The sequence below is a fragment of the Vicia villosa genome, unplaced genomic scaffold, assembly GCF_029867415.1.
Source record: "Vicia villosa cultivar HV-30 ecotype Madison, WI unplaced genomic scaffold, Vvil1.0 ctg.000106F_1_1, whole genome shotgun sequence".
Lineage (NCBI taxonomy): Eukaryota > Viridiplantae > Streptophyta > Magnoliopsida > Fabales > Fabaceae > Vicia > Vicia villosa.
Window position 1 is genome coordinate 1,379,248 of NW_026705017.1, and position 23,535 is coordinate 1,402,782.

At 34.3% G+C, this 23,535-nt stretch overlaps 2 protein-coding genes and 1 long non-coding RNA gene across 3 annotated transcripts; 2 read left to right on the forward strand and 1 right to left on the reverse strand.

Annotated features, from left to right (window-relative positions):
• Nucleotides 1–143: 143 nt before the first annotated feature.
• Nucleotides 144–3,556, forward strand: LOC131624154 (uncharacterized). Its single transcript, XM_058895131.1, has 6 exons — nt 144–353; nt 1,460–1,572; nt 1,997–2,173; nt 2,383–2,481; nt 2,651–2,893; nt 2,983–3,556. Exons 2-6 carry the CDS (start codon nt 1,498–1,500, stop codon nt 3,385–3,387), a joined length of 999 nt encoding a protein of 332 aa, XP_058751114.1. The 5' UTR covers nt 144–353; nt 1,460–1,497; the 3' UTR covers nt 3,388–3,556.
• A 3,415-nt stretch (nt 3,557–6,971) lies between these two features.
• On the forward strand, nt 6,972–7,749 carry LOC131624122 (uncharacterized). The gene is made up of 3 exons (XR_009290472.1): nt 6,972–7,185; nt 7,526–7,583; nt 7,676–7,749. It is a non-coding gene; the product is annotated as an uncharacterized LOC131624122 (long non-coding RNA).
• A 1,922-nt stretch (nt 7,750–9,671) lies between these two features.
• On the reverse strand, nt 9,672–13,793 carry LOC131624123 ((+)-neomenthol dehydrogenase-like). Its single transcript, XM_058895105.1, has 5 exons — nt 13,763–13,793; nt 13,411–13,657; nt 10,581–10,643; nt 10,223–10,402; nt 9,672–10,105 (listed from the first exon to the last, which is right to left on the reverse strand). Exons 1-5 carry the CDS (start codon nt 13,780–13,782, stop codon nt 9,728–9,730), a joined length of 888 nt encoding a protein of 295 aa, XP_058751088.1. The 5' UTR covers nt 13,783–13,793; the 3' UTR covers nt 9,672–9,727.
• Nucleotides 13,794–23,535: the final 9,742 nt, after the last annotated feature.

Genomic DNA, 23,535 nt, shown 5'->3' on the forward strand with positions numbered 1-23,535 from the left:
TATGCTCCCCGATCTATTCAGCAATTACGCATTACTTAGCAATAATATTTATCCATCGTTGATTATTAAGACAATAATTATTTTGTACTAAAATAAATAAAAAAGTTAAAAAAAATCACGTTATCACATGGATTATTCAGCTAAAAATCACATGTGTGTACGAAAATCAGAATCGGAATCAGCATCATTATCGGCATCACTATCTCCAAAACCATAGTTGTTGTTCTGTCCTGTATATAGCGAAAGAAAAAGAGAGCGAGCGACTTTGACTTTTCCGATTTCATTCATTCTTTCTCTCTTTCTCAGTCAAAATTCATTCCTCCAGCTCAAACACAATCGCGCGCGCCAAACAGGTTAGCCAACGATTTTCTTACAACTGTTTAGTTGTAGTTCAAGCTTTTCGATTAAACTGTTATTTTTTTTTTCTGAATTTTTTTGTTTAGATTTGAATCGTTGTTTTGCTTTATACTTGTATGTGAAATGCTTCGGTTCTGTGGTATACAAATGAGTGATTATGTGGCGTTTTTTCCTTCAATTGTGTTGATTTGACTCTCTGATGCGTTTTGATTAATATCTTATAGTAGTATATTTAGACCAAGATTTATGTAATAGTGACTTGAACAACAAATTTTAGTTTAAAAATCACGTTTAAACTCAGAAGCTATGGTAAAATCTATGGTTTTGTAAGAAAGGTCCGCGACTTCGATTCTAGGGGCAAGCATGATTTTAGGGGAAGGTAAGTGTCTATGCGACTCTATGTAGCACGACACTTTTCAAAAATATGTGTGTCTTTGTCAGTGTCATGGTCTGAAACCGCCACAGACATATGTAATACGTTTAATTTGTTCATTTTTTCAAATTATTATTGGTGTCGACATGTCAGTGTCGGTGTCATGTTTTCAGTGTCCGTGCTTCATTGATGCAACCACAATCGGTGTTGGAGATCATAACTTTGGATGTTGTGAAGAGTTTCACATTGAATGATATAAAGTTATATTTATGGCTCTAATCATATAAGAATTATAGAAGGTCTTCATGGTTATCTATTGAATAAAAACATAGCTTTCTGTTTATCTTTGTTTTAGGGGAAATTGGACTAATCTCTTCTATTTATGTAACAAGTGAAACATTTCACCGCGATGCTTTAATGTCCATTTGTCACAATGTAAGCGGAGTTCTTTAAAGTTTAAACATGTTATGTCTATAACAACCAGAGTATAGTACTCACACCCCTCTCCTTTAAATTCTTTGCATGAATTTTTCTCTTGTTTTTAAGTTCTGCTGAATTATGTTGATGGTTTCTCGGCCTGATGTTCATAGATTCGTAGCATCCTATGCTCAAATAAGTATGTAACCAATGATAAGGAACCAAACCCAAACCAATTTTCCCTTTCCTTTATTTCTGTAAATATTTAGAAGATAAGTAATTACATGGATGACTTGGTATTGACTTTTGCAGGGTTTGTTGACATTTAGAGAATCTCTACGTTGACCAACATGAGTGTAGATCTGACGAAAACTGCCACTAATGGCCATGAGAAAATATTAATACCGCAAGAGCAGCAGGCAAAGGTATGTATTCTACATGTCAATATGGCGTACTCTTACATTGTTTTGACACTTAGCATCAAATGTTATAAAACTGTTATATAATATAAGAAAAAAACATTTTATCCCACAATATGCTAGGACCTCAAATGGGAATTTGAGCCCGATTAAACAATTGGTCAACCGAGTATTACGTGCCGTGCTAACGATCCGAGTTTTACGATCTTTGACAAGCCGACCGATCCTACTTAAGCTCTCGTGCTTGACTACATTGGTCACACCATTTGCTCATTGTCACTAATTGCCACGTCACATTGTTTTCCTCTCCTTTCATATACTTTGATAACATAACTCTCCATCTAATGGGGTTGTGCATCTGATTAGCCAATTATCTATTAGAACACAAATTCTCATTTGAGGTTGTAACATTATGTTTCTTTCCTTCTAGATCAATGAGATGAGAAAGCTAATAGGGCCACTCTCTGGTAAGGCATTGATTTATTGCTCTGATGCATCCATCGCGAGGTATTTAAGGGCACGGAATTGGAATGTCAAGAAGGCAGCTAAAATGTTGAAGCAGACCCTTAAATGGAGAGCAGAATATAAACCAGAAGAGATCCGCTGGGTAAGCGGCTGCCTACATTTCTTCAAATTTTTAATGATTTTTGCGATATAATGTTTGTTTCCTACCAGCAACTGAATACTATATTGATCTTAATTCTTAAGACTTCACTATCTGAATTCGTTTGTCCAGAATGTTTGTTATCTTTATATGTTCGGTAAAACTATCTCTTTTCTTAAATGATTTTGATTTATATTTTTTTGTTGATGCAGGAAGATGTTGCTCAAGAAGCCGAGACTGGAAAGATCTACAGATCAAATTACATCGACAAACATGGCAGAACAGTACTTGTAATGAGACCCGCTCGTCAGGTATCTTCCAAAAAGTCACTCCCTCGCTCTCTAGAATGTCTTAGTCAGATGTTTTAGGGTTTAACTTACCTTACCAGGTTTTATTTCTACAATTGTAAATCCTCGAAAGCGCTCTTCAACTTTATGCTTTGACCTTGATATTAAATATAGTATTCGTGCATAAATGCAGAATTCGAAGTCAACAAAAGGACAGATTAAGTATTTGGTGTACTGCATGGAGAACGCTATTCTGAATCTTCAAAACGAACAGGAACAGATGGTTTGGCTGATTGATTTCCAGGGTTTCAATATGTCACATATATCTATCAAAGTGACACGCGAAACTGCTCACGTATTACAAGAACATTATCCTGAAAGGCTGGGTCTGGCAATACTCTACAATCCACCAAAAATCTTCGAGCCATTCTTCACGGTAACCGCATTTTTCCACTCTGGCATTTCACGCCTCAATATCTTCTCGCTGCTGCTTTTTATATAAACACACGGCTTTTGTTTTTGCAGATGGTAAAGCCCATATTAGAGACCAAGACCTATAACAAAGTCAAGTTTGGTTATTCTGATGATCAAAACACCAAGAAGATTATGGAGGATTTGTTTGATCTGGACCATCTTGAATCCGCATTCGGTGGAAACGATAATACACCATTCGATATAAATAAATATGCTGAGAGAATGAAAGAGGATGATAAGAAGATTCCATCTTTCTGGACAACGGAAACCTCTCCATCCTCAGTTCCAATTGATGTTCCTTCTTTAGATTCCATTAAACTAGACACCGATTCTGATGCTTCTGACAATGAGAAAATAGTTCGTTCTTCTGACTCAGTGGCGGACACCAGATTAGTCAACCCCGATCAAAATTCAGTTAATCAAGAGGAAGTGAATGTGAGTGCTGCTGTGCATTAGAATGAGAAATAACACAACTCAGCGCCGAAATTTATATATAGGCACCGAGGTTATACAATGCTGGGACATTATTTTCTTGCTTGAAATTTAGATTCAAGAGACCATTTGTTAACTTGATGTTGGATTTAAGATGACAGATGATTTTAATTGCTGGATTAAAATTCTAACATTTTGAATAGGCATGGAATGCTTACTTTTGAGAATATATATCTGTATTCTGCCCTACCCTCATGGATGGAAATATTGTTTATTGTTAGTTATTTATTTGTTATATACTCCAACACTTGTGGAATTAGGAAATAAACATGAAAGTAACTCATCTCTATGAATTCTGATACGCTTCAACTCATACAACCAAAGGAGAGTTGTTATATATTGGTCATGTGGAAGGAGGTAGCATCATTTCCCTCTATTATCTTGAACAAAATTAAGAGTAAGACCAATATGTAACACTCTCTGATGGTAATAGCCTTTCTCAACAGGTTTGAGGCTTGATCAAGTAAAGAGAGAAAAGACCAAAAAGGACAAGTTATGACAATATACTAATCAAATCTTAAATACTAGAATTGATATCGAACAATTCTAGTTTGGGCAGAATTTGAATAAAGGGAAGCTGAAGAATAGATTTAGTGATAAAATTATACCTTATACTCTAACAATTATCCCTCTACTCCTACAATTAATTGAATTAGACCAAAATATCCCTGTATTATGTTTAAAAAAAGCAAAGTAAAATTGAAAAAATTATGTTAAAAAAAATTGAAAAAATTACATTCCAGATAACTTATCTTATTCCCAAAAATTAAATTTGGCAACAGGTAAAAAGCGTGGCCTAAGGTAAATAAACCAATTCCAAAAATCTTTCTATTAAGTTTTCTGGTTTATGTTATGTCTACAAAAAAATAGCGTTTTGTAATAACAAAAAATAGCGTTTTGGATATCGTACAGGTAAGTTATCCGGTGATATAAAAGAAATTTAGTTCAGGCTACTGATTGAAACTGTGGTTTAAAATAAAGAAAATTGCTTTAAAAAATAATTTAAAAAAAAGCGTTGTCTATCCTAAATGACACGGATTATAGCTCTTGTCACATTTTCTTTACTTTTTATTAGAATTTTAACCGTTGCTTTTAACTAATTTTTGTTTTTATGTTTGCATAACTTACCTATAAATTATTGGAAAGCCATTTTTTCAAGACATAAAGGGCCGGTTTGTTTTGGTTTTTTTTAAAAATAATTTTTATAGTGTTACATAATTTTGTGTAAAAAAGTTTTACAAAGAAACTTTTTACAAAAACTTCCAATAAAAAATTTGTTAAAATAGTTATTCTTAAAATGTGATTTTAGGTATTTCAATTATTTATGAATGTAATTTTTCAAATTTTTTTGTTTTTTTAAAACATAATACAGGGGTATTTTGGTCTAACTAAGTTAATTGTAGGGGTAGAGGGATATTTATTGGGGTATGAGGTATAATCTACTTCTACTATCTACTCATTATTATAAGATTGAGCATAGTACCGAAAATGCCCTTTCCTTCAAAATAAATTTCACTAACAATTGGTCATTTTCGTAATTAACAAAATAAACCCTTCTTTCTACTACTTTTTAGAACAAATTCACCAAGTGTTGCAATATCATTGGTCCGATTTTACTTTTCCCTCTTCCCCTCATTTCAAAATCATACCCACCTCTCTTCTTCCTCCTCATTAATTTCGTTCTCTCTCTCTTCTTCTCTACTCTCTTTTTTCTTTAAACCCTAAAACCGCCGCCGCCGCCGAGTCACCTCTCACCTCACCCCACGCAACGCTCACCACAACAATTGGTTTTGGAACATGAAAAGCTTTTCCTGGTGTTGTTGTTGATGTTGTTGTTTCTGTAGTCCAAGTAGTTTTGATAACTCGGCTGCTAACTCTCTTGCTCGCCATAAATTTCATGTTGAATCTGAAGCTGCTATCAACAAACAAATCATGGAAACCCAAAATCCCCATCCCATGCTTGTAATCGATGGAGTGGTGTTGTTTGATACGCGGTGTTTCGGGGAGATGATGAGAAATACATGTACATTCACACAGTGAAGATATCATCTTTGATTTACTGACTTTCTGTTGATTTACGGTTCTTTTCCTGATTTATGGCTGTTTTTTTTCATCCTAGGTTTATGTTTTGTATCATTTGTTTTTTATTCACTTGTCTTATTTTTCTGCTTAACTCAGATTAAGGTTGTTTTTTATCATAAAGTTTGTTTGTTTTTTTTTATATTTTTATTAGGATGAAGAAAATTTTTATTTTAATTTTAATTATAATCTTAGGTTTGTGACATGATATTAATGAAACATTGTTGTTTTTGCAGTGGCTGTAACTCCTGCTGCCTGTTGCTGCTCCTGGTATGTTTCCTTTGTAACACATTTGGAAGCTTTATGCAATTTTCAAATTTATGGTTTTGAAGTTTTGTTTTGAATTCATTTCTAAATTTAAGATTTGGTTATATTATGTGCTTAATTGATTTCTATAACTTGAATCATTATGGTTTGAAAACAAAATTCTAGGTGTATATATACCATAGGCGAATCTTTGGTTGAAAGAATGAGAAAGCATAATGCCATTAATGGTGGTAAATATGTTTTTGTACATCTTCGTTTTGAAGAGGTTAGTTTTGATCAAATATGAATCTCTATCAGTATATATTATGAATATAGTCGATAATTGTTGAAGTCGGGAGAAACAATGAGAAGTTGCTCAATGATGAGTTATATATCGGGCTAAAGCGAAGACGAGCAACCGGGCAAGAATATTCCGAACTCATACACGAGTTTATGACTGCACTCAAGCAAACTTACTGTGAAAAAGTCCTAATTCAGGTATCAAGCAATGCGATAAAGCACAAAATTATTTCTTGACTTAAATGATTGCAGTCTACTGATTCAAACTTTTTTTGGTTTATGTATCTGTTACGCGACATAATTAGTTTGAAGACTTTGCGAACCACAATGCTTTTGATTTGCTTGAAAAATGTAGATCAACACATATGGTTTTCAACGGTAGACTCCAGGTAATAAATATCTATATTAGATATTAAATTCATGTATTTTTTATAACAATGCTCAAAATCGTATCAGTTTTGTGTCTAACATTGTGCCTACTTTGTTCCAGGGAACTGCATCGGTTGTTCTTGCTGGCTTAGTTACAGCTATGGCATTGTAACGGGCATATGTCGCCTACAAGAAGTATCTTTTGTGGTAAGCAATAAATTATCTGCAGAATTATGTTTTGTTCTCTATTACTAATAAGTTGTTATTCAATATCTATTTTATTTGGTGGGCTCACTACTGCTATTTCATCGAAATATTTGGGTTTCAGATATCAAAAGCTCCCTTTGTCCAATCAACAACTGCTGAAATTGACAATTTTTTAAGAACAGGAAAATTGACATATATGGAATTGGTTTCTCAGCAACTACTGTATTATCTAAAGGCTTTGTAGAGTCATATGTTATTTTTCTTAGTCTTTTAAATCAAATTTTCCAGGTATAAATGTTGTTTCTATCTTTGGTTACCATTGGATTATTTTCATTTTGCATAGTTGATGTTAATGTGAAAAAAAATTTGTTCCAAGATATGTTTTACAAAATTAAGTGATGTTCTATTTCACAATGACAAGAACTTAGCTGCAATTTTTCTGTATTTTCTCTTTAGTTTCAATGAACCTGATGGTTTATCTGAGATTGGTATGCTTCTTGAAGAGGGTGAAGGAGCAGTAGTACCTTCGAATTGCATAGGTGATGTTGAAGATTTTGTCAGGTAATTTTACCACTAACCATTAAGCTCATATTAGATAAAATTTGATTAGGTTTGTAATCACGGTTAAAATTTGTTCACGGCATAATCCTTGATATTGCAACTGATATCACGGTTAAATGCAATTGATGCAACCTTAATCATAGTTGTGTTGCATTGTGGTGGAAGAAGTGTATCTGATTTTTTTATAATATAGAAATGATATCATGTTACGTTTCAAACTTTTCGTTTTACACATTAGATTTGAAATGTAAAAAATTTTAACATTTTCAATTATTATGTTTTCCAATACATTTTATTAAATATTTTTGTTTCATGTTTTCTTTATTTTCACAATGGAAAGGCGAGCATTGATGTCAAATTTGGAGTAAGTATGTAAGATTTTCTTTTGGACTGCAGAGGTATATGAAAGCATTTATGTAAAGCTTTAGTATGTGGTGGGGAAACTGTAAAGTTATGTAAAAGTAAGTTAATTTTTCGATGAAAACTGCAGAGGTAAAGTTGGGTGCTATAAGCTTCACGTTGGGATGGATATGAAGTAGGTTTAGAAAATGAGTTAAGGCAAAGGTGATCCATTTACATAATGATATATTTGGAATAATGCTTAAGTTTTCTCTATTTTTTCTTCTAAACTATAATTTCTTCTATTTTTAATGCTTCATAATGGAAGTGTCCAGCTACAGCCAAAACAAACTTGGACAACTGTGCAACATTTTACCATTGCATAATTAGTGACCATGGTTCTATGATTGCCAAGCTTGGATTTGCATTTTGAAATTTTCACTTCCTGGTGCTACTTGTTGTAGAAATGCTTAAGCTACCCTTAATTTTTTTTGTCTTATTTGGTTTTCCAACCATGTATCTCATCTTCTGTATTTACTAAGCCACTAATAGGTGGCCAGTGGCGAGGGATATGATAATTTGTATCGTTATTTTAACAAACAAAAAAAAGTTGTAATAAAATATTGTAATTTTGTATCACTGAGTACATTTTCATTCTCCTCTTGATTTTCTCCTTAACATATCATCTTTCAATAAAACAGACATGTAATGCATCTCTTGGACATGTGGGTGGGGCTTAACCCCAACAAAGAACTCATGTGTCCTTAACTTACTTATTTTTTAAATATTGATATTTGATATAGTTAAATTTTTATGATTATTATTTATTTTTAATTAAATCATTCATTTTAAATTCACATGTTGTTAAATATATTTTATGCAATATTAAATAAATTTACATGTTAGTAGGCTGTATTTTACGGGTCATTATCAACAAAATATATATTTTATTTATTTTTTTAAATGTTAAAAAAAAATTATTCTCTTTCTATCTCATGGGTCAATTTTTTTCTTTGTATAGTTATTAAATAATTAAATAATTCATTTCAAATTTATTTGTATTTAAAGAATTTTAAACAATATCCATTGCATGATAGTATAATATATTTTTTAATTTTAATAATATTAAAAATGTATTTATCTTACGGGTCACTAACAAAACAATATTTATTTTAGTTCAATCAATCATTATTTTAATTTAAGAGACAAAATCTGTATTTTTAAATATTAATGTTTTCTCCTTACAATTATATTTCTTCTTCTTTGTGTATGCTTATTCAATATAATTAAATCTATATGATTAATGTTCATTTTTAAAAAAAGTAAATCATTTCAAATTTTGCATTTATATCTAAAAAATTTCATTTGTATTTGTTATAATATTAAAACTCATTCATGTGTTATCACGTTAACAAATATTTTATTTTTTTTATTTCATAATTATTATTTGAAAATTCTAAATTACTACATTTTTTAATTATTTATACAATATAATAATTCCATTACCCGTGCGGGAGCACGGGTCTCTTACTAGTTTTCATTTAGTGAAGATGTCGGGAATGGGTAACAATTGTAAAATAGTAGCTTGTATCTTGTCGCAAACCACGTGGCAGTCCATTTCAATATATTTAGTGCGTTTGTAAACAATCGGGTTCATGGCATAATTGTTATTGTAGTAAATGTTTACATGCAGTATGGGTATTTGTAGATCAATTAGTAGATAGAGTAACCAATGTGCCTCACACGTTGCTTGAGCCAAGACACGATATTCTTCTTTAGACGGCGATCTTGAAACAATGGGATGTTCTTGCTTTTCCATAAGATAAGTGATGAGCCAAGGAAGAAGCAAAAATTGGTTGTGGACCTTCTAGTGTTATGACATGCACCCCCAATCAAAGTTACATTAACCTTTTAGAGACAATGTAGAGTTGCAAGGGAAAAGAGTACTTGGACATAAATAGGGGTCTCTCTTGGTTCTAGCAATTTCAAAATTCAAAAAATATTCAAGAGTTCCTAAACACATTATTTCCAACACATTCAATCAAAAGATGCAAAGCAAGTTTAACATTAACAAAAAAAAAACATCCATACTCATTACATGAAAACTTATTCCAAACATCAAGATTGTTGAAACCTATCATAAAATTGTCTCACTATTCCTCAACAATCATTTTATTCTCAATCTCAAACAAAACTTTGATGATCAAAACGATTTCTCTTCACCGCGAGAGAAAAATCGGCCAGAAGGACTACCATCTTTTAACAATGCCAATTTCACAATAGGTTCAGCACCTTCATCAGATGTCAAAGCACCATTACCACCATTCATATCTGTTTTGATATAACCCGGAGAAATAGCATTTATTCTAAAAGAAGGATGTTTCCTAGCCAAAACTCTTGTGTAGGCATTAAGAGCAGCTTTAGAAACAATGTATGCAGAATTTGCCAGAGGCCAACCTTTTGTTTCATGTGAACCCTCTTTATAATCCTTTAGAAATTCATTCATAAGTTCATCGATCTTTTCTTCGGTGAGATTTTCGACATCACTTAGTATTTCTTTAGGTAGGCCATTAGGCAAAATCTGCAGAAAAAATTACACCAGATTAATTTTAAATATATAGTACTATATATCATCTAGATTAGTTCATTTCATAACAACTATCAATGGAAAAAAGAAGAAGCATCGACTAATTCGTACCTCTAATCTTCCGATAGATGAAGAAACATTGATAATTTTTGATGAGGTAGAAGATTGAAGAAGGGGAATTAGAACTGTGGTGAATTCTTTGGTCCCAAAATAATTTGTTCTAAGAATTTTTTCAACTATTTCATTGTTTTCATAAAATATTTTAGTCCAATCAATTTTCTTAGGATCTACCTGCACAACCCAAAACAAGAAGTAAATAAAATTTATCATCTTCTTAAACATTAGTCAACATTAATTCATTTCTTTAAAAAATGCAAACAGAAATTCATTCAATTTGATTTTGATTATATGAAATAATTAAGAAATGCACATAGAAATTCACTCAGTTTTATGGAAAAATAATTCATACCACAACACCAAGAGCAGCCAAAGCCTCACCATCCACATTTGCTCCCATTCCAGCATTGTTTACCTATGTTCAGATTTTCAAATATTTCCGGCGAGTCAATATAAACAGATGAGCTATAATTCAGAAATGAAATATATTTATTATAAAAATAATATATTTTAAAGTAATCCTTCTATAAAAAGAAAATATGAAATATTTTTTATCATATCAGTTGGAAACGATCAATTTTGATCTGAGCGAGAAAAGTTAGAAAACTTGAGTTATTCTATGTAATATTTTCATTGTTTTAGTATCTAAATAAAGTCATGTGGAAAATAGAAAGCAATTTGACATAGTGACATGACATTTCACTTTAGACTATTTACAATGGTTTTCAAATTCAACACCCTACTTTTTCACTTTTTATACCCCACATCATCTTCTCTCTTTTCCACCTAATAATTCAACACACATTCAACTTATACTCACTACAATAATTTTGTTTAATAAAATTCAACACCCTACTTTACCACCATTCACAACACACTAAAAATTCAAATAATCACAACAACCAATAGGATTTTGCAAAATATTGTATGTGGCCCCACTCTCATTCATTCAACATGTTGAATTCTTTCAACACAAAGTAATCCACGTCATATTAAACAAGCTATTAAACATATCATTGCATGAATTCAACAGTTGAAAAACATTTCAACACCCCCATTGTACATAGTCTTAGATTTTTGTGCAACAACATGACAGAATCAACCAATGGATGACACTTGGTAAGACTAAAAACAAAAATGCATACATTTACACGGATCAATATACATTAAAAGGGTGAAAAATAAAAAGAGAAAATTATATTTTCAATTCAAATTTTAACTAGTGTATGTAATTATTATTGTGAAATAATTATTATGCAATTATTATTGTGGCTGACATGCCCACTCTAAAGCCTTCACCCAATCATCTTTAAGACAAATGGAGTCCATAGAATTTCCTTGCAAAAGAAGCTTAAGAGAGAAACTCCATTATGAATTCGCTAGAACTTGATGAAAAAGACATCCATCAGTGTTGCTATCGCTAAATCAACTAGAGGAAAAACCTAGCATCTCCCTCTCTACATATCTCCAATCAAATATTTTTGTTATAAGTTTTGAAACTTTCAAACATCGACTCTATAGCTCACATTCTCTAAAGCAGTTTGGGGTTCTATATCTCCTGAACGCATCACACTCCCGAATAAAAACCATAAGTAATTAAGAAAGAGATAAAAAATATTAAAATAGTCGAGAAATTACCTATGATTGCTAGCATATAGAGAACCATAAAGAGAAAGAGAGTTGAACATAGAAGGCGGAAGAATTCTATGTAGGGATACACAGACTGAATGATTTTGAATACGAAAGGGTGTCGTTTATTTAAAGGCGCGAGTGACAGAATAGAGGCCGACCTCACTTAATGCTAGCCGATTAGGAATGTAAAGGTTAATGATAACCTGACTTCTGCGTGACTCCAAAAAAGTTAGCAATAATTAGGGCTAACAAAGGTTAAGTACCTAGTGAAAGTAGAGAGAAGAAAAGACAAAAAAATAACCTCAACATGGTCGATTGCGACTTCAGGTCACCCTTATAAAGGAATGGACATCCCCCTTATAAGGGAGTGGGTATCTCACACTTACGAAAAGAGTGAGCTTTCCATCCTTATAAAAAAAATGAATTTCTCATCCTCACAGATAGAAAATATTCATGAAAAATCATGTACAATCCGGTCTCTCCTTTAAAGCATCTCACCCTTATTAATCTCATAGTTTAGGGGATGTGAACAATCCAATCTTTCTTCATAAAATATCTCACCCTTATAGACCTCATATTTGAGAGATTGTGTATATTCTACTCTTTCTCCATAAGTTATTTCACCCTTACATACCTCATATTTGAGGGGTTGTGTACATGTATAGTAGTTTGGGTTGAATCTAAACCCGAACTTAAAAAAACTCATCCAAATTTCTAATCTGTCCAACAAGATATGTTAGAGTTAGACAAACTAATTGGTCAGTCAATCAAGGTGACCTAGAACCTACATGGAGTATTCAAATTAGAGATCGAGAGACTATATTTATGAGCAAATTGAAAATACAATGGCTTAGAATCTAGCACTTAAGTTTGATTGTCAAGCACCATTAAGGTCCATCAAAATGAGACAATCTCCTTAAATGGTTTCTATGAGTCTTAATATGATGCAGACCAAGACAAAAACATAAAAGATACAATCATAAAGGAAAGGGACATACACTTTCTCATGTGACATATACTCATACTTGCGATTTTCACTAACTCATTATCAATAAGTGCACCTAACATATACATAATTTAACATGTAAATACTCCTATGTAATTCTATCTTAGTTGCATTGTCAAATATTTGACTTCCTCTTAAGAACACATAATTTATCGGTTTATTTTTTGTGCCTATCTTTTATAAAAATAAAATATTGTAATTTTTTTATAAATGAAGTCTATATTCACCCACCAAAAAGGGCATGACACCCTCCTCTATTCATATTTCCTTTTTTCCAAAGTTCTCCTAAAATCATGTAATAGGATCACTCCCTTCATCACTTCATCTTCATTGTTACCAACACAACCAATTCAATTTTCCACTAATATTGCACTTTCCACATTATTATTTGGGAAAATCATCCTAACATATCATAAGTGTTGATAATTTAAAATAAAGTTGAAATCATCCTAACATATCATATGTGTTGATAATTTGAAATAAAGTTGATGACATGACAAGATAAACCAACAAAAATAAACACAAGCCAAAAGAATTATCTTACCAAGATATCCACTTTACCAAACTGATTTTTAATGAAACCAACAAAGGGTCCAATACTTGCAGAATCTGTAACATCAAGTTGATGGAAAACCACGTCACCAGAAAGTGCAAGCTCTTTCAGTTTCTCAACAGCTTCAACACCTCTCTTTTCATCTCTTGCTGCCAACACCACTTTGATACCATTTGAAGCCAATTGCTTGCATATTTCAAATCCAATTCCCTTGTTTGCTCCTGTCACAACTGCAAGCCTTGAAACCAATAAAACAAATTATTTTAAAATATGAACTATGAAACTTATGGGTCATAAAATGCATATTATTTGAACAAAGTGAGCCAAATAATATTTGTGGTACCTTTTTGTTGCTTCTGCCATTGGTTTGTTAATACAAAGGTGTTGTAAAATTGTGATATATATATATATATATATATATATATATATATATATATATATATATATATATATATATATATATTCTAGAATCATGCTGATGTTCAAGGTATTAAGTTATAATTAAACTATATTTGAAGAGTTTGAAATTCAACATAGTTATTTATTATAGATTAATTTAATCAATATCAGTAAAAAAAATTAAAATTTAATATATTTAAATGAATTATTTAGTTGGTCAAAAAATATAATAAAAGTTCATTAATTTTTTTCCTAGTGCTAATCCTGCTATTTTCGGGTGAAATGGATTGTTGACATGGCAATATGAGTTGGAAGATAAACATTGATCATTAAATTTCAATTAGAATTTAAATTTTTCTAAATTTTGTTTTTAACTTAATCTAATTAATTACTTGTGTTCAAATTAATTAGTATTAGGAAGATCCTAAAGTCCCATATTGGTTGGAGATAGAACATTGAAAGAGTATTATATAGAGGAACACTTCTCACCTTACCAACCGGTTTTGTAAGGATGAGTTAGGTCAAACTCTAATATGGTATCAAAGTCTATCGATCGGACAATGAGCCGCCCACCATTAATATCCACGCACCAAGCCCAAAAAAAGTGTCCGATTTTGTAAGGATGAGTTAGGTCAAACTCTAATAATTAGAGGAGAGATAATATCTGCCATGTGTTTAAACATCTAGAAACCCATCAAACCTTCACACTAACCCAACCTCTAGGAGTGCATTGTGTTTAAACATCTAATGCATTGTGTTTAAACATCTAATAGCAAAGAATTTTTTTATGCTTTCTAAAATCCATAAGGTTTTTATTCACGATGTCTAGAATGATGTTCAAATGGCTACGATATGGATTTTTTTTTTAAATGCAATTTTGTTATCACCGAAATACAATCAATTTCAACTCTAATATTCCTCAAACTCATATTATTAGCTCCTTCAATCACCTTAGTTAATGCCTGGCGTTTCAATGCTAAAGGATTGCAATAACCTTTTTTATTCCACATCACTACCACTATGATCTCTCCTTCTCACTCCAATTCACTACCCATATGTTCTATTCTCCAATTATGACTAAGAATACAAGATTCTGAGTTGTTCTCGAATAATGAAGTAAAAGCAATGGTGATCTTGTCTATTTTGCACTCATGGTTGAATCCGAACCCGTAAAAACTGAGGAGGTTTTGAGTGATCCAAAGTGGATATGTTCTATGAAGGAGAAGATAGAGTCAATTATGAAAATAAGACATGTGAACTAGTTGATCTACTGGAAAAAAAAGAAGTCAATGGATGTAAGATGGGTGTACAAAGTGAAGGCAAATCTTAAAGGTGAGATAATCAAGCATAAGGCTCGATTAGTTGCAAAGAGAATTTTTTAAGAAGCATTTGTTCCGGTGGATAGAATTGAGACCATTAGGCTAGTTGTTGCTATTGCAAATAACAATATTTAATCCATCGACCAAATGGATGTCAAATCTTCATTTTTGAGTGGCCCTTTGGAAGAAGAAACGTATGTGGCAAAACCTCCTGGTTTTATTGGAAAAAAAAATCCAAGTTCTTTAGATTCAAGAAGGCGTTGTATGGGATGAAACAAGCACCGAGAACTTGGAACAAAAGAGTTGATGAGTTTCTAAAGACAATAGGATTTGATAAATATATATCGAACATAATGTGTATGTGAAGAAGGATACAAGAAAAGGATACAAGAAAAGGAGTGATGATCATATGTGTCTACGTTTACGATTTATTGATTACATACAACAATGAAGTTTACATTTTCAAGTTCAAGGGTGATTTAATGAAGGAGTTTGAAATGACCTACCTATTTACGGTGATTTCTGGTAAACAACCGCTAGTCTTCCAAACTATAATAAATATGATTTGGTTACTCGCAGGATCGACTAGATTGATCCTAGGACACATAGTCAAAAAGATTGTTATCAATGGTCATTCGAACCATAGTCATGATTCGTCTTCGTTAATAAGAATTGTTTCGAATAAAACGAGTAATCTTGACAATCACTTGGTTATACGTAAGTATAATTTCAGTGAAAGGATAAGTAAAATAACATATGAAACGAAAGTATTGTTAAAGCGTAAAGAATCTTAAAATGCAGGAATATTAAATACTTCAAAAGTAAATGACATGAAAGTAAAAATACAGAAATGTAAATGGCAAGAAGTAAATGAAATGCAATAATACTGAAAGATATTTGAAAACGAAAGAGAATACACATGTATTAAAATGGTGGTGTCATACGTACATTTTCTCAGCGAACTCTTTCTCTTAACACTTGATACTTGAGTAATATGTGAGTGATTTGTACAAAATGAACACACAGAATCCTAACATTAAGACTCCTATTTATACTAATTTCGACCTTAACGGCCCTACGCTAATCTAATGCCACGTTTCTCATAAGAACTCCAGGGACGCCATCTGTTATTTAGACAGTTACGAAACCGTCTTCGAATTTCAAATCTTCCCGCCTGAGTCCTTCTTCGACGCGTGGCAGTGTATTTAAAAACACTACGAAAACACGCTAAGTAGTAATACTTGAACATATTTCATAAATTTTGTCTAAGTCCTCGAAGACATACACTTCTACTAGCTTCAGTATTCATTATCTTCATAACGAACTTAGAAGTCTTCATTCTTGAAGCATGGCCATCAGGAGCCATTCTTTTATTTTTAAGGGATGGTCATCAGTAACCATCTTTCCTTCGAATTTTTACTTCTTCGAAGAACCAAATTTGCAAAACGAAATCTTCAGCTAACAAATTGCCCCCAATAAATGCCTGTTTCGAAAATCAAGAGAAATAGGCGTTTCTTGCCATCATAAGATTTCGTCTCTTATTGATCTTTGAAAGTTCCAAGATTGCTGACTAACGTCATAATCATTGCTGACCCTGTTTCCAAAACGTCTTGTCATTTTCAAAGATGTCTTCTCATAACTTACATTCCCACGTTTTTGACCTTACTTCTTGATCATTACTCCTACATACTAGGAGTAAAGCTAATTTATTCGACCGCCGTTGGATTAAATCACTAGCCGCCACGTGTCCCTTGGTTTTTACCAAAAAAGATTTAAAAAGGGTTTCCGTTAAACCTTTAAATACTTGGTTTTGCACTTTTATACAACTTTTCATTCCTACTTCTTCATCCTCTTCAAAAAAGAAAAAAAACACTCTCAACCCTTTCAAAAAGCTTACTTTTCCAATCATAACCTCTCCATGGCTTCATCTTCAAATGTTCTTCAACCTATTCTGAAGCTCCAAACAACAATGCGGCCTGGGGAACAAGAACACATTCCAAACCCTAATACCGCAGAAGTGCGCGCTATTTACGCTTCCCAGGTAATCATTCCCTTTGAACTTTCTGGAAAACCTCTTGCTTTTATGGGTCCGTTACCAGATGAAAACAATTCATCTATGAACAGATTCTTCCCCGCTTATTACAAAACTAGACCCTTAGTTAGTAAGATTAAGATAGACGAAGATGGTCGTTCCCCCTTAGGAGAATCTGCTAATACTGAAGAAACTTCAACTGTGACCCCTTTGGCTTTGGCGAAAATTAGGTTAAACTATATGACCAACTTTGTAAAAGTGTTTAGGTCAATCCCTTTAGCCAAAGATCCTGATTTGTACTATGCCTGGTTAGAAAAAGTAGAGAGAACGAAAGGATCTTTCTGGAAATCGTTAGGCATATATGATTTGATTCAACTGTCAAAAACAGGCTTAGAATATAACCAACCCATGTTAGTAGCAGCGGTTCACTTTTGGGATGCTTCTCACAACACTTTCCATCTCCCATGTGGGATGGTTACCCCCACTCTCTTTGATATAGCTGCTATTACAGGACTTCGACCAACCGGGGAAACCTTCGATCCTAATGAGATGGATACTGATACTATTGGTTTTAATGAATCAACAGTTACTTACACTGCATTCATCCAGAAGCACCATGACAAAACGCAAGAAGAAGTTTCTGATGAAGAACATATTGCTTTCTTGGCATTATGGCTCTCACGATGTGCCTTCTGCTCAAGATCCATACAGGTCGCAAAGAGATACCTTTGCATGGCTAATCAGCTACATGCTGGAAAAAAGCTCAACCTAAGCCAGTTACTTTTAGGATCTCTTTATGAAAATCTTAGCGAAGCCTTGAACCTTACCAAAAACTACAAAACTGGCACTCTGCTTTTTGCTGGTCCTTTCTGGCTACTGCAACTGTGGCTTAATGCTACGTTCGAAACTCATCTTCCTTTTCGAGGCAATGTCAACGAAGAAGATAACAAAATTAAGAATCGAACTATAGAAGGAACCAGGTTGGCTTACCTAACTCCAAAAGAAGAAACTGGGAAGCTTCGTGAACATTTTCTAGCATATACAATGATGTTCGCCCAGCGCAATCAGTTCGATCCTTCTATGGCTCCGTTCGTTCACAGAACAATTGGTCCTGAATGGTTTACTCGGAGGTTCCCATCAACATCTCAGGATCAACAACCTGAGTCTATGGAAATTTGGGAGGCCTTTCTGACCCCAAGGTTGTTTTCTCATCGCCTTCGACCATCAAAAGGTCAATGTGTCCTTGTATGCTACCAACCAAATCTGGTTTCGAGACAGTTTGGGTTGGTTCAAGTAAAACCCAAGTGTTTATATGAGAAAAGGAACCATATGTGTTTCCATACCTTGTACCTGACTGAAGAAGAATGTGAATCAAAAATCAACAAATACGTTGGCATCACCAATCTTTCTCCTATTCCTTTTGAACCTGCTTTTTATTCTACACCAGACTTTCACCAGTGGTGGACGGATTACTATACTTCTCAAATCTTTGATGCCGATAGTCTTACTCAAGAACTAACTGCAGCTTTTGCTGATGTGCAGGAGAATTTTCACAAAGGTACTTCGACTCACATTAAAGAAATCCAAGCTTTTCAAAAATTCTTTGAAACTATCTACAGGCCTGATGATCTTAGTCGGACCGTTCGTGAGGCTGCAGTCATTTTGCGCGAAAAGTTTTCCGCCAAACTGGATAAGTTGAAATTGCCCTCGTATGTTCGACCAGAACTACGTTATGAAGTGGCTTTCAAACTTAATCCTCCAAAATTCCCTCCACTGCCAAGTGCGGATTTTGGTGTGGCTCTGAGCCCCCCTTTTCCAAATTGGTTTGTGTGTGGCAACGTTTTAAAAGATCTTCAAGAAAGTACTAAAAAACGTGCTGAACGAGTGGTTCCGACTAAGCATACCTTGGATACTTTCAAAGGACATCTTCATATATATCTTGAACATGTTCGTGTCTTGACTCCAATACCTGAAGGTTTGGATTCAGACAATTTTTCGACTGACTTTTCTTTTCTTTGCTGATATACTGATTTCAGTTTCAACTACAGCTATTGCTCGAAGGAGGAAGATTAAAGAAGCTCCTACCCAAAAGGATTCTGGGGCATCTAAAAGCAACAAACCAAGTGAGAGTGACTCCATTGTTACTGACAAGAAGCCCACGGTACATACCCACTTTATATTCTTAATCTTGTATAATCTGTGAGCAGTACTCATTTTGCTTAATATATATATTTTCCAGAGCTCGAAACCCCCGACAGGTTCGAAACGGAAAGTTTCTTCAACAGTTGTCTCAGATGACGAAGATAAATCTCCTCCTCGTACCAGACAAGGACATAGAAAGAGACAAAAAGCTGTTACCCCTTCAGGAAAAGAGAAAGGGGTAAGTTCCTCCAAAGTTGCTTCTCCTAGCGACAAGGCATCTTCTGAAGAATCTCCTCTGAAAACCGCCAGTAATGCTTTCGTTGTCGAAAGCCATAATTCAAGTCCAGACAATATCCCAACCAAGGTATTTGGGTTTCAACCCACATACTATCTTGTAATTTTAACTAAATGATTAAACCGATATCTTACCTTGTTATTGCAGGATGATGCTGGCACTGCCACTTCAGGTCTTAAGGTTCATGACCTCACTATTAATGTTGATAAACTTCACGGTAATCATAACTCCTTCACTTTCGTCGATAAACTCCTCAAAGCCTTATCCTTACGACTAATTCTGGTTTGTTTAACACAGATATCTCTCAAAACAAAACTCATGTTCTCTCACCAGTCTTCGAAGATGCTAGGCCACTCACCACCATACTGCCTAATGAACCAGTCGAAGAAAGCCAATCTACTGACGAATCCCCACCTACTCATCAAGACAAAAATTTGGAAGAAGATCATCCATTCTCAGGCAGCGACAATGTGAATCCACAACCACATGACAACGAAGACACTGCATCGGAACAAGATGCTATGGAGGAAACTTCTAAACCAGAAAAACACAATCCTCAAGAAACTTCAGCCCTAGACACGGAAACTACTCCTGGGACAACTTCGAAGCCTGCCCCTGCGAAGCCTACTCCTTTGGAACTGGAACAGCTTAAGCAAACTGATCCTCTTAGTTTTCTAAAGGCTATTATGAATGTGAATACTTCTTCGCCTTCAGAACTTGATGTCTCTCCAGCTGTCGTTATAGAATCTGGTGACAAGGGAGACATTCCCAACCTCCTTTGACAGATAAAAGAAAAGTTCTTTGGGGTCAATCTCGTGGATGTTCTTAGCCGGGAACCTATTAAGAGTCACAACTTAAATCAACTCTTAAAGAAAGTGGATTTGTTTCAAGTCTCAACAGAAGTTTCAGAGATAATTGTTTTGCTAGGTTCTCTAGTTGAACAACTCCAGGCCAACATTCTTCGAAAGCAAAATGTCGAAAAGGAACTATCTGAGAAAATGGCCTCTCATGACTCTTCATGGAATTCTGCTGTGGATGCAACGAAACAAGGTGAGGCCCTCAAGATTAAACATTCAGAAAATCAGAAGGCTTTTGATGACTACGAGAAGAACATCAACTCCTGGAAGCAAGAGATAAAGGCCCTCGAAGAAAAGATAAAGGAAGCTGAATATTGTCAGGCAGCCATACAAAAAGCCAACCAACAGGATTTGCTCGAAGTGGTGCAATCGGGGATTAAACATTTCGAAACTGCGCAGAAATTAGTGCCAGAGATTGAAAGATTGAAGAAACACCGGGCGTTACTTGAGCTTCGTATGTCTTCATGGGAAACTCAATATTTGAAGATCAAAAATAGCCTCCCTGAGGATTTTAACTAGCTGTTTCCAATCCTGTATTTTGTTGCATTTTCGTTTTGTAATCGAATCTTTTGTAGAAACATCTATCTGTATGCTTGACTTCTATTTTCATCCCGTCTATGTTTCTAATATTCGCAAGCACTATCTTTTAGCAAATCTTTCAAGTTCTGCCAGAATATATCTTCAGATTTTCCATAGTGATTTTATTTAATGCAACATGTAGACCCTGACTATCCTTCGCAGCATCCTTGCTTTTAGACTTGACGTTTCCACTTCTCTAGCCATAATTATTTATTAAACAGTGACGTCACTCTCTTCAAAACGTCTATTTGAGACGTGCGTGCGTCAGTTTCATGATTACTTCTCAACTTCCAAGGGCGGGAAACGGCGGAAGCCTTAACTCCCTTTTTGGAAAACCAAATGCAGTCTAATCAATCATCAACATTTTAAACCAACCTTTAGTATCCCAGGTCTATATAAAGGGTCTAATATTACTTTCATTTCTTCATTCCTGTGCTTTCTCACATATTAACAACAGAAAAGAAAAACCAACTTCTTTCTCTAAACCCTTTTTCTGAAATGGCTGCACCTCTTTCTTTCACCAACATAAAAGCTCTTATCAAGAAAGAATTCAAACTTTCTGAAGATGAACTTGATAACAACTTCATCAGCCTCGAAAACCTCTTTGTCAACCAAGAACTGGACTTCTACTTTGAAGAAATCCTGGAGGGTCCTGTCTACCCCAACATGTTGGCAGATTTCTGGATGTTTGCGTCTCTACGCATAGATCCTGAAGGTAGGACCACCATTGTTTCTGAGGTTCGACATGCTCATATCAGCATCATTCCCACCACCATTGCCAACCTAATGAGATGCAATAATTCTGGGGAAACTTTTGATGATAACAGCTTCAACATGACTACTCATCTCATGTTGAGGACTCTCATGGACAACGACCCCTTCAGTGCCAAGGTTATCAGGATCTGGCATCAAATGCTTGTGGGTAACTTCCATCCTCGGAGGCTTGATGAAAACAGCATCATGGTTGAAGATTTGGAGTTTATTCTCTGTGGTCTTCGAGGGAAGAATATTAACTTACCTTTGATGATTTTCAAAGGCCTTGTTAAGGCTGTTTCCATAGGTGTCACACGTCAAGGGACTATGACCTGTCTTCCCTATGGGAGACTCCTCTCTTACATTTTCCTTAAGAAAGGTGTAGTGAGGAGGATGCGCAATTCTGGATCCATAGACATGTTCGAAGTCGTAAGCTTGCCTGTGCTGTCCTTGGAGGGTTTAGACCAAAGGATTAATTAGCAAGTGTTTGCCTTAGGTTTTTATGCTTTCTTTTTGTAATCTCAGAAGTTTCTAGATCATGTTCTTTGGATCCTTTTTGTAATGCATGTACTTCTGTGTTTGAATGAAAATATTTTGGTGTTTTCTTTGACTCTTTTCCTTTAATTTATCAACCCATTCTGATTGTAAAGCCATTTTGATCAATGCAACGCATATGTTTTGATACATGCCTGACCATTTTGGCTTTCGTAGTACCCTGAATGTCTACGTTTTTGCAATCTTTACTTCGTACATGCTTGGTTTATATCTCTTCAAATATTTCCCGTTTACTCTCAAGATCCTACGATCTTCTGCCAACTCTTCAATTTCGTAAGCATTGTTCGAAAATACCTTTAAGATTCGAAAGGGTCCTTCCCAGTGTAGGGACCATTTACCAAGTGCCTGATTCTTTCGATCTATAGGTAAAATAACTTTCCAAACTAGGTCATTATTAATAAATGTTTTACCTTTAACCTTTTTGTTGTATGCTCTGGACACTCTTTCCTTTTGTCTTTTTATCATTTCCAGCGCTCGAAGTCTGTCCTCATCCAAATCTACCAACTCATTCATCATTAACTCCCAGTATACGTTGGGAGGAATATCTGCTTGTCTTTGTATCCTTACTGATTGCAAATATATCTCGATTGGAAGTACTGCATCATGTCCAAACGTCAACTGGAAAGGAGTTGTGTTTGTAGCTTCTTTTGGAGATGTTCGACAAGCCCAAAGTGCTTGGTCCAAAGTCTTATGCCAATTCTTGGGTTTCTTTCCCACATGTTTTTTAATAAGGCCAATTATTATTTTGTTTGCTGCTTCAACTTGTCCATTTGCTTGAGCATAGTAAGGTGTAGAAGTAAATAACTTGAAACCTATTTCTTTGGCAAAGTCTTGCATTTTTCGTCCATTAAAGACTGATCCTTAATCAGTTGTTATACTTTCTGAGATTCCAAACCTATATATAATATGTTTCTGAATAAACTCAATCACGGCCTCTTGATCCATATTCGCCAGTGGTATTGCTTCGACCCATTTCGTGAAATAGTCTATTCCTACTAATATGTACCTTTGACCTTTAGACGACTTGGGGTGAATTTCTCCAATCAAATCTAATGCCCATCCCCTAAAAGGCCAAGGTTTCACTATTGTACTTAATTCGTTTGCTGGAGCGTGTTGGATACCTGCATGTTCTTGGCACTCTTGACACCCATTTGCAAACTCTATGCAATCTTTTAACATCGAAGG